At 38.7% G+C, this 12,308-nt stretch overlaps 1 protein-coding gene across 1 annotated transcript in view; it reads left to right on the top strand.

The window, feature by feature from the left end:
• The window catches only part of LOC144972333 (ankyrin repeat domain-containing protein 17-like), a 44,344-nt gene extending 37,088 nt beyond the window's left edge, over positions 1 to 7,256 (top strand). Inside the window, exons 30-34 of the mRNA XM_078913429.1 lie at positions 2,649 to 3,016; positions 3,630 to 3,827; positions 4,689 to 4,930; positions 5,125 to 5,306; positions 6,030 to 7,256. Coding sequence (XP_078769555.1) covers positions 2,649 to 3,016 — 368 coding nt within the window. The 3' untranslated portion in view covers positions 3,630 to 3,827; positions 4,689 to 4,930; positions 5,125 to 5,306; positions 6,030 to 7,256. The remainder of the gene's footprint in view (positions 1 to 2,648; positions 3,017 to 3,629; positions 3,828 to 4,688; positions 4,931 to 5,124; positions 5,307 to 6,029) is intronic.
• Positions 7,257 to 12,308: the final 5,052 nt, after the last annotated feature.

Raw genomic sequence — 12,308 nt, 5'->3', positions numbered from 1 at the left:
TAAGTACACTGATAATGTGCTCTTGGAATCTACATCTGTTCCCTATTTGAACCAATTCCCCTTTGTCTTGCTTGTTCTTGGGTGCTTTAATTGTAATTCTAGAACTTTTTACTATCTCATTTTCTTCCTTTTTACTGGCGCTGATATGACCTAGATGTGTTGCAAGCGCCGTAAAACCATTAATTACAAAAACAAAAACATTAGTTAGGGACCCCTTGTAAAGCACTTTTAGTTTATATTGTTCTATATAAAAGATCAAGGTTTAAACACAGAGCTACCTTCCCACCGCATTTCATTTGCAATACACATGTTAGATTTCTCTGTTCATGGCAAACTTCAGAAAGTTTAATACCACTTTTGTTACTCCCTCCAAAAGAAACACATTGACAGTGAAATGAAACAAATATTCTGGATTAGATTTTGTGCTGTTGATGACTCCAAGTCTTTTCTATAAGCAGTACCAAACAATGTCAGTCTTGATTCAATCTAACTAGGACTGGGTGGGGTTCCTGACCTCCCATAGTAGGCAGGAGGGTACATACTGTGTCTTCTATCCCCTTATAACTGTTTTCCAACATGCTTTCTGTCTTTGCCTTGGAATGAGATTACTTGGTTTTGTCCTAGTCCTGGCTGGGAGGGAAACAGTCGAATGCATAGTTATTGTTTTGGGAGATGCTGTTTTTTTCCTTGTAAATCATTTCTCTGTTATGTATTATTATATTTGCTATTTTGAATGTATAATGCAAGCATTTGAGTGTATTCCTCTTTGTTGGATTTTGTGCTTGTGTCCGGATGAGACTTAAAGGTGCTCTCAAACTAAGTACTTTGATAGTGTGCTCTTGGAATCTACATCTGATCCCTATTTGTTCCCAATTCCCCAATGTCTTACTTCTTGGGTGCTTTAATTGTAATTCTAGAACTATTTACTATCCCGTTTTCTTCCTTTTTACTGGCGCTGATATAACCTAAATGTGTTGCAAGCGCCGTAAAACCCTTAAAAACAAAACAAAACCTAGTTGTTCCCAGTTCCCCTTTGTCTTACTTTCTCTTGGGTTTTTTAATTATAATTCTAGAACTTTTTACTATCCAATTTTCTTCCTTTTTACTGGCGCTGATATAACCTAAATGTGTTCCAAGCGCCGTAAAACCCTTAAAAACAAAACAAAACCTAGTTGTTCCCAGTTCCCCTTTGTCTTACTTTCTCTTGGGTTTTTTAATTATAATTCTAGAACTTTTTACTATCCCATTTTCTTCCTTTTTACTGGCGCTAATATAACCTAAATGTGTTCCAAGCGCCGTAAAACCCTTAAAAACAAAACAAAACCTAGTTGTTCCCAGTTCCCCTTTGTCTTACTTTCTCTTGGGTTTTTTAATTATAATTCTAGAACTTTTTACTATCCCATTTTCTTCCTTTTTACTGGCGCTAATATAACCTAAATGTGTTCCAAGCGCCGTAAAACCCTTAAAAACAAAACAAAACCTAGTTGTTCCCAGTTCCCCTTTGTCTTACTTTCTCTTGGGTTTTTTAATTATAATTCTAGAACTTTTTACTATCCCATTTTCTTCCTTTTTACTGGCGCTAATATAACCTAAATGTGTTCCAAGCGCCGTAAAACCCTTAAAAACAAAACAAAACCTAGTTGTTCCCAGTTCCCCTTTGTCTTACTTTCTCTTGGGTTTTTTAATTATAATTCTAGAACTTTTTACTATCCCATTTTCTTCCTTTTTACTGGCGCTAATATAACCTAAATGTGTTCCAAGCGCCGTAAAACCCTTAAAAACAAAACAAAACCTAGTTGTTCCCAGTTCCCCTTTGTCTTACTTTCTCTTGGGTTTTTTAATTATAATTCTAGAACTATTTACTATCCCATTTTCTTCCTTTTTACTGGCGCTAATATAACCTAAATGTGTTCCAAGCGCCGTAAAACCCTTAAAAACAAAACAAAACCTAGTTGTTCCCAGTTCCCCTTTGTCTTACTTTCTCTTGGGTTTTTTAATTATAATTCTAGAACTATTTACTATCCCATTTTCTTCCTTTTTACTGGCGCTAATATAACCTAAATGTGTTCCAAGCGCCGTAAAACCCTTAAAAACAAAACAAAACCTAGTTGTTCCCAGTTCCCCTTTGTCTTACTTTCTCTTGGGTTTTTTAATTATAATTCTAGAACTATTTACTATCCCATTTTCTTCCTTTTTACTGGCGCTAATATAACCTAAATGTGTTCCAAGCGCCGTAAAACCCTTAACTCTCTCGAGTTCATATGCATGGAAAATCGAACAAATTTGTTCGATTTTCAATGAGGGTGAACTCGAGAGAGTTAAAAACAAAACAAAACCTAGTTGTTCCCAGTTCCCCTATGTCTTACTTTCTCTTGGGTTTTTTAATTATAATTCTAGAACTATTTACTATCCCATTTTCTTCCTTTTTACTGGCGCTAATATAACCTAAATGTGTTCCAAGCGCCGTAAAACCATTAAAAACAAAACAAACAATCTAACTAGGTGCTGTGATTGGTGATGTAAGAGTATATGTACTAAAAATATGTCTGCATTAAAAGGAAGAAAAATAGAAGCCAAAAACACTTTTTCATCTTTGTCTTTGATTAATTGAAGATATGAAAGTTAAAATTATCCTTTTTCTTTTGCAGTTTCTCTTCCACCCATGATGCAACCTGGAGAAATGAACCCCAGCATGCAGTTCCTGCTCCAGCAAGCCAGGATGCCGTCAGCAGGAGGAAACATGGGGAGTGGGAACAGCCCGCCTCAGATGCCTGTCAATCATCGCTTGTCCTCCAGTATGAATGCAGGGGTCGGAGGTCAGAGTTCGCAGTCCCACAACTCCCCACCCCACCAAGGCATGATGGGCAACCCTGGTTTGTCGCCTGCTCCTGGAAGTAACTCGGTGGCGTCTGCCAGTTTTATGGGTGGCAACAGTCAGCGTAACCCATCACCTCTCTCTGGTATGACTGGTGGAAGACCCAACAGTGCTCCAGGGCCCAACCAGACAGTGTCATGAGTAAGTCTTTCGGAGTAGTTTTTGGGTAGTGTGAAATATTTAGGTCAATAAACAAAATGAATATAAAAAAAGAGGAAAATACATAATACGGAACATTTCGGGCTCAAAACCCTTCTTCAGCTAAACCAAAAAAAACAAAAACAATAAAGATATAAATACATTACTAATTTCCAGATTGACGAGAGAGAAATTTTGTAGCTTTTCTATGTTGAAGAAATTTCTTGGAAAGTTGGCTAAAGAAGGGTTTTAAGCCCGAAATGTACCGTGTTTGGTATTTTGTTCTTTTTTAAACTAATATTCATTTTTGTTTATTCTGGATTATTTTTTTGTAGTGTGAAATATTTTGGTGGGAATTTTTATATTTTAAAAAAAAAGATTTTTTTTTTTAAATTTTGTCTTTTTGCAAATATGAAATTATTGACTTTGATTAGCTTTTTCCTCCTTGAATTTAAATCTGAAATTGATCCCCTTTTGCCTTTTTTCTTAGTGAAAATTCAGTGCCGCTAAAGCTGGTTTATCTGTCCTACCTTGAAATAGAAATAATCGATAAAGACAAGTTCCTGGTGAAAATGATTTATTATTTTATTCATATTTTGCTTCGTTGTTTCCACAGATCCGGGTCCTATTGGTCCTCCTGGTCGCGTGGGCTCTCCTCTGTCCAACCGGACCCCTCCCACAGACCAGCAACAGCAGGCCAAACAGATCCAGCCCATAGGAGGAGAGAGGAAGAGAGTCTCTGTTCGTCCTGGCGGGGGACCACCTGGTAATTCAGGCTCCTATGGAAACCTCTGGAACTTCAACAATACATCAGGTATAGGCTTTGTTTTTTTTATTCTTAACTTTTTATCTTCTCCTTATTTAATAAAAAATGTTCATAATTTTTTAATGGTGCAGATTTAGTGGTTTTGTTTTTCAATTTCCTTACCTGAGTCATGGAACCAGACCTGCCTAGTGGAACATTTTGTTAAAATTCGTAATTTTTAGGATTAAAGATTTAATAATCCTTAAAATCATTTAGTCTGGCATAACTTTCATTTTCAATAAATTTTAACTCACTCAACCCTAACACCAACTATATCCGTAGTTTACCCAGGTTACTTTTACCCCATGCCTATTCATTACATTTTTCTAAGACAAATTATAGGCGTAGTACCCAAGCTAATGTTTTTAGTTTTTACACGTTAATGGTAGTTGAAAAAAACTATATATGTACATGCTCATTTTGAATACATTTTTTTTTTTCAATTTGAAAAGTAGCAAAAATCTCTAGGATTGAGTGAGTTAATGACTTAGAGATGCTCATGAAATTCTGAAATTGGAAATTAAAGTTTTTCATAATAGTAGGGAAGGACTGATTCCTGGTCCTTGTTGGCCTGGTCATTGATCAGTTAATCACTCATGGGATGAATATATGGAATTTAAATTTTGTTTTTTAAAATTTATTTTTATTGACTTTTCCAGTATTGTAGGAAGTAAATAAAGCAGTTAATATTGAAAAAAATGTTCATTGTTACTTTGACATCAGTTTTTTTTTTTCCCCCCCCCCCCCATGAGATGTTATACTCATTACTGCTTCATTTACCGTCTGCAATATATGGAGTAACATCGTTCGACTTATTGCTTATTTCCCCTTGATTTTAACGTGAAGACTTTATGTTACCCTCTATCCCAGAGTTCAACACCAACCCAGAATGGCCGAATGGCGGATCTCCTGTCATGACAGCAGCCGCCATGCCTTCGTCCGTCATCACATCATCCGTTGTCGGCGGCAGTCACATGGTCTACCCTCAAGGCAAAGAGGCTGAGGTGGACGGTCTGCCAGAGTACGGTCTGCAGACGACTGCCACACCCCATCACTTCAAGGGGCCGATGGGGATGATGGTTGGTGGCGATGGCGATCACAGCAAGAGACATGTAAGTAACAATTTCCCCATTTTCTTAATCATTAATAATAATAATAATTATAATAATAATAATAATATTATTATATTATTATTATTATTATTATTATTATTATTATTATTATTATTATTATTATTATTATTATTATTATTATTGTTGTTGTTGTTGTTTACACATTGGGATTTTTCTGTTTTTCTTTTCTCAAGATTCCAAACATGATGCCTCCGTACACCAATGGACCTTCTTACATGATGGGTCCCATGTTCCCTCAACAACCCAAGGGTGGTGCCGGTGATTCCTATGGGGCTGCAGCCATTTGGAACTCGGGAGAGGAGGGGGAGGAGCTGGAGGAATGCCACAAGTTCCAAACGACCAAAATGACAATGAGGTGAGTGCGTCTTCCTTTATTTAGGATTTGATTAGGATTAGGTCATTTGAAAACAAAAGCAGAGCTACCAACTCCTTTTTTTTTTTACCCTTTGGGATTTTCCCACTTTTTAAGAGGTCTTTAAAATTCCTGGCAACATTTTTTTTAAATTGTGTTTTTTCCTGAATTTTGATTTTTAAAAATCATTGTGCGGCTATTTGGTCTTTTAGTATGACACTCACCTTCAGATCGGAAGGTCCTGGGTTCAAGTCCTGCTCAGGGTGATGCATAGTCGAGTCCTTGAAAAAGACTCTTTACTCACATTCTCTCACAGTACTTGGGTGTAAAATGAGAACCCGGCCGTTGACAGAGTTGTCTTTGGAATAAAAAAATGTAATGGCTGTCGTGTCTCGTTATGTGTTGCGCTTGGCTAAAGACCCCTTGTAAAACCTCTTGAGCATGTTTAGTGTATATTGTGCTATAGAAATACTCAGGTTTAGTGATGATTACACGATTAAAATGCTAACCTGATAGTCTGTTTTGTAGCAGTTTTCCACAAATAGGAATTTGAGCCAGGTTGAGACGAAGAGAGCAAGTGTGGATTATGAAAATGGCTTTGTCCAAACTGCATTTTGTGTTATCCATTGTTTTAATGAATCTTATGATTTATAAAATTATTTAAAGAAATTCATTTTCCCATTTGTTGATTCTTTTTTTTTTTTACTTTCCCCCTTCTTTTTACAGAGATGGCAGTCGTGGAGTCAACAGACGGAGATTTGATGTGCTTCTTTCAAACAGCAAATATTATGATTATTTTCTCTCTTCCCACTTCACCCCCCTTTCATGTCCTATTCTTTTCTCCCTGTCTCTTTCTGATTTGTTCCATATTCAATCTGTATTGGTTCTATTGTGATGGAAATGAAGATATTGACATTGATTGTAAATGACATTTAAGAAAAAACAACCCAAAACAAAACAAAAATCTTATAGATTTAAAAGGTTTTAAAGTCAAAATGACGGTGGATGGACTTTGATTGATTTTCACACCTCATCTTGGACGTAGATATTGTGATTGTATTGTATAATATGATAATGACCAGGATATAAATAAATCAGTGGTGCAACATTTTGAACATTTTTTTTTTTAAAAAAAGATAATGCGAAGAGAGGAAGAATTTAAAAAATAAAGCAAGTTAAAGATGGCAAGTATTTCCAGGTTGCACCTGAGGGTTTGTTCTTTTGTTTTTGTTTTTGTTTTTTCATTATGTGAGACGCCGCTTAGGTGATAATATTTGAAACATACTTTTTAAAAATTTCATTTTCTAAGAGTGAATGAAATCACTCCTCCTCTCCCCTCCACACTCCTTATTGATTGTTAGCTGTTACGATTTTTTTTTTTTAATTTTAAAAAAAAAATTCAAACCACATTCACCAAAATTGCTACTTTTTTTTGTTATGTTTTGTTTTTGTTTTTTTTTTAGATTTTATTAAATTTTTTTTTAAATGATCATTATTTTTAAAATAATGGATACGAGTAGCTTTGGTAATGATGGCTGCGATAGAACACGACCGATGTCCCTCCGTTTAAATAAAATAAAAACTTGACTTGATTGAATCGATGATGATGATGACGACGACACGTCCTGACGGCTTTTCTATTCGTGAAATTTTTCGAGGGTGTCAGATCTCTTGAGAGATCGAGGGAATGGTTTTAGCGGAAAAAAATGTTTTTTAAACTGAATTGTGTCACTAGGACTTGAGATCTCATTCATGGTAAAATGAGTCTCTCCCGAGTCCGAATTGTCCTGCATTTTCTTTTTAGATTTACTCACTCCCACTCGGGAGTTGATTTTTTTTTTTTTTTCTCATTTTTTTTTTTTTCACTTCCTGTCCCGTTTTACCGCTTGTGGTAAGATTGGGTGTACAGGAGTGGCATGCATCAATTCAATAAAACAAAATGAGTAAAGAGATGATTGGTTGGTTGGTTGTTTGTTTGTTTGTTGATATTTTAACAGTGATGGTGATATGCAGACCTGCCTAGGACTACAAAAATTCCGTAGAACAACGAATTTTCACCTCCATTCTGAAACAAAGATTTTTAATTCAATAAAACCTCATGAAAACGAATTTCTGTGCCAGAGCTGCTAGCCTATAAAGAAATTAAAAGAATTATTTTCACTTATCATTGGACAGGTTGGTGAATTTTAAAGACAGTTATAATATAATGTCAACTGTGTTATTTATTACCCCTGAAAACTACGGATTTTTCATATTTCAAGTAGTCATTTCAAAATGGTATTATGTCGGTCAGTTTTAAATTTATAATTTTTTATTTTTTTTACTTTATACTGGAGATTTATTTATCCGGTTATTACGACTTGATAATACAGTAGAACATGAAAGTAACGTACTCGGAAATAGCGAGTAAAATCTAAATCCCCGTTTTTTTCCCTTATTTGAGTCAATAAAATTAGCATGAAAGTAGCGAGTATGAAAAAGAGGTCAACTCGGAAATAACGAGCATTTCCTGCCCCAGCCTAGGACTGCGAACGAAGTAAAGCAAAACAAGAGACAATGGCAATTTAAATATTTTTAGCCTAGCCTCTTTTCTTTTCTTATTTTTCGTTACGAGTAATATTACATAGTAGCCTAGTCTGTAGTAGTAGTAGTACATAATAGGCGAAACAAATTTGGGTGGGGGTTGGGTTTGTGTGCGTGTGTGTGTGTGTATTGGGGGTGGGGGTCAATTATTCACCTAATGTGGTGCCACGCGACGCGCGAGGTAAGCACATGTCAACATGCCTCACTTCGCAGCATCGGTCAGCGAGTAGCATCGTTAGGGAGCGTTCACATATTACGTCATCAAAAATTTGCCCTTTTTAGACCCCTCCCCTCCCCCAAGTCATCACTTGTCATCATTGACCTGACCCCCCTCCCCCAACAGATGATGACGTCATCTAATTTAATAAAAACTAAAAGATAACTTTAATTTCACAATATTTATTATTCATTTTTCAAACCATAAACATTGATTATCAACGTTTGATAAAACACATTCAGACATTTTATTAATTTCAGAAACTGTTGATAATTTATGTTTTACGATACAATGGGGACATAAAATTTAAATTTGCAAAGTTAAAATCTAACAAACATTATTTAAATTAGGCTACTTGGTGCAGGTGCTATTAAAAAAATTTCAGAAAGTGTAATTTAAAATAGTATAGGAGGCAAATTATTTTATAGCATATTAGTCTTTTAGTGGAATGAATTTCTGTTTCAATTTCCAAACATAAAATTAATTGATTCAAAAATGTTTCTGCCTTGGACCTCTGGCAATGTACTATAAATAGTATCATCAATTTCATCTTCATCATCATCACTTTCTCCCATTTGCTGTTCTTCTTGTATGCCGCATTTTCGTGAATGGTCTTTCATTGCTGTGATCGAGGAGTGATACAATGAACATTTAGGGCAAGTTCGCCTTTTGAGAAGTGATACCCCTTTCCCATCTTGTTTCTTGAGAGATGGGCAATACTCATCATAGCAATTTATCTTTAGCTGTTTTGAAAGGAACAAACTTTGAAATAGGCTTAATTTGCCTATGTTTTGATGACATCATCTTGGGTCTGACCCCCCCCCCCCCCCCCCCCATGCCAACACATGTCAACATTTGGTAGACCCCCCTCCCCCCCCCTAGCTGATGACGTAATATGTGAACGCTCCCTTAACGAACGACACGATCAGCAAGAGAGGGGAGTGTGGAACCATTATTTCAATGGGTCAGTGATTGAGTGATGCGCTTGCTTACTTCATCAAACATGCCGAGTGCATACAAACACTCGCGCGCGCACGCACACACACTTCTATGTTCTTGTTTTTTTTTCTAGTCATGATTTTACTTGAAAATAAAAACAAAAAACCAAGCATTCTGCCACTTCTGTGAAGAAATTGAAATAGGGTGACGGCTTTTACTCGAATTACACACTGAGGGGAATAACCAGCAATATTATAACCTTTCCTGGCAACGCTATTTCCAAGTTCTACTGTACCAGTTTGTGGTGATGGATCACATATTTAGTTTTGAGTTGGTTAAAGTGAAAAGTGTCCTTCAGCTCTTCAGAGCCATTAGGCCCATGGGGCTGGATTGCTCTTTACTATCCTATCCTGCTTCTTTGGTTTGTGATTGTATTTTTGACAGGGGATATTTTTTTTTCTGTAAATCTTCTGCCTGTTTGTTCTTGGTTATTTATAATTTAGCTTATGATATCTTTAGGTTATGATTTTGATTTACATTTGTACTATTTTTGTTAGATTGCTTGTTTTTTTGTTTCAGCGGTCTCTCATATAACCTCAATTGTGTTGGAAGAGACCTAAAGCAACAAACAAAAAAAAAAAAACAGAGTTTATCCTAGTTTCTGTAGCATGATTGCTTGCTACCCTTTGGATAGTATGCTAGTCTATCACAAAGTACTTTCCACCAGATCTAGCAGATGCAGGTACCCAATAATTGCTGGGTGGACTCTACTACTTCATCCGGGATTGAGATACTATTAATTGAGTCTTTTGATCTACCATGGCCGTAGGAGAGGACACTCATACTCATACTGCTGCTGTGTCTTCTGCTCTTTATTTTCCATCCTCGTCTTGCAAGGAGGTCACACACTGTGTCTTCTAACTCATTATATAGCTGTTTTACAACTTGCTTTCTGTCTTTGTCTTGGAATGAGATTGCTTGGGTTTGTCCAGGAGGAAAACAGTCGATTGTTATTATTTTTGGAAAATATTTTTTCTTGTAAAACATCTTTCTGTTATGGACTGTAATGCGATTTCAAACTGAGAACACTGATAGTGTGCTCTTGGAATCTACATCACATCACAGATGTGGTGTAGATTCCAAGAGCACACTATCACTATCAGTGTTCTCAGTTTGAAATCGCATAACAGAAAGATGTAGTAACTACCGTGATTGCCAGAACTCGGTATTCTGGCTGTAGGACTCCATGGCTAGGATGGGTCCAGATGGCCGGTGAATCACGGAATTACTGAGTTAAAAATATATATTAAATAGATAAAGTTATAGTTAGTATAAAAATATGGCTTACCCTGAATCTAGTTAGTCGTAATGGTAGATAGGTATGGTCGCAACAGATATGGTATGGTAGATAGTTTAGTGTAGAGCTTGAAGTGTGCAGTAGGTAGTCTGTAGGTAAGTGTAGTGTGTATCTGGGTAAGTGTGAAGTGTAGGTAAGTGTGAAGTGTCTCTGTCGGTAAGTGTGTCGTAGGTAAGTCTGTAGGTAAGTGTGTCGGTAAGTGTGTAGGTAAGTGTCGTAAGTCTAGGAGCAAGTGTAGTAAGAATCTGGGTAAGTGTGAAGTGTGGGTAAGTGTGAAGTGTGTAGGTAAGTCTGTAGGTAAGTGTGTCTAAATCGAGAGGTTCACTTGGCTTTATATGAGCCGGGTCAGCTCGGGACGAGGCAGAGCGGAAGTAGGAATGACCATTGCCAAGGTCACTAGCCGTACTATTGTTTACGGCTAGAGGGTGGCTGGATGTGGGGTACTCACCTGCACCTTTCTGGAGCTCTCGGTATTACAGTGAACTAAAGGAGAGGAGCCCTTATCTAGGGCGTAGCAACAAAAAAAGGGGGGTAAAATAAAAATGAAGGCCCTTTCCTAGGGCCGAACAAAACATAAAGAAGGCCCTTACTTAGGGCTGAAATAAAAGGAAAGCCCTTTCCTGGGGCAGGGGCAAAAATAACTCTATTTGCACGGTTGCTCGCCCTAGCATCTAGCTGTCTAAGACAGAGCTGTGGAGGGACAGCTCCATCGAGGGCTTTCTCTCCTTCATTCTTTTATTCTCCTCCCGGAGACGGGTGACCTCAGCCGCCTCGGTCCGGAGGGAGGCCAGCTCCTGCCTGGCCCTCTTAAGCTGATTCCGCAGGCTGCGGAAGTCCCCCCGGCGGCGGCGAGATCTGTCTCGGCGGTCGGCTTGCTCTTGGTCCTCCCTCCTATGCCTGCTGGGAGGCCGATCGCGGCTCTGTCGGGCCGGGGTACTAGTTCTGTGGGCCCGACGGGGCGAGCGGGACCGTCTCCTACGGTGACGGGGCCTCCGTTCCTGGTTAGAGTTAGAGGCGACGGCGGAGGTCCGGGATCTATTCCCAAGTCTCGAGGTGATTGGAGGAGTTCTTGAGCGTCTAGTGGAATTTCTCCAGGGCTGCCTGCGATTCCGAATCGCGTGCTCCGGGTTACGCCCCGGAGGAGAGCGCCTGCCGGCCGCTCTCGGCATCTCTTCTCGGAACCGCAGGAAATCCCGGAAGAGGGTCACATCCCGTGAGAAAGAGGTCATCTGCGGAGATTAAAGAAAAAGATCAGTGAGAACAGGATGGGCAAATGAAAGTGTTCAGTTGCCTCGCTTGGTTCCTCGTCAGGTTGACACACCTGCCGTGGAACCAGTCGAAACACCTGTCACACGCAACCATGAGGTCTCCATCGTCCGGCTTTCCACAAGTACAGTACGTAATTTCCTGGCCAGACTCGATGGCCTCCCTTTCCTTTCGGATCCAGGCTGGGATAGTCCGGTCCCAACATGGCTTAAGGTGGTCATGGTTGACTGTCTTAATCTCCGAGTTCCTGAATTTGACAATGTATGTGGTGGGGGTCAGGACCGTGGAGATGATGGCTGGTCCAGTCCATACAGGTTTCAGCTTGCTGGACTTTCCTTTCACATTCGATTTAACCAGGTAATAAACCGCCTGTCCCCTCTTGAAGGAATGGACGTGGGCTTTGATGTCGTAGTCCCTCTTTGTCCTCTTGAGCTCAGTTCGGAGGGTGGTTCTCGCAGTCTCGTGGGCTATCTCTAACCCCTGCTGTAGAGAGTTGACATAATCTTCAGGAGACTGTGGGTTTGTACGTTTCCCTGGTATAACCAATTCCACCGGTGTGCTCAATTCCTTCCTAACATCAATTTGTTAAAGGCGTAGGTATGACAAGGAGGTTTCGTGGGCCTTCGTCTCTTCTGTATAAGGC

The sequence above is a fragment of the Berghia stephanieae genome, chromosome 5, assembly GCF_034508935.2.
Source record: "Berghia stephanieae isolate SIO BIC M18660-M18661 chromosome 5, UCSD_Bste_1.3, whole genome shotgun sequence".
NCBI lineage: Eukaryota > Metazoa > Mollusca > Gastropoda > Nudibranchia > Aeolidiidae > Berghia > Berghia stephanieae.
The sequence above is the reverse complement of the archived record's forward strand: the minus strand, read 5'-3'. Positions and strand labels throughout refer to the sequence as shown.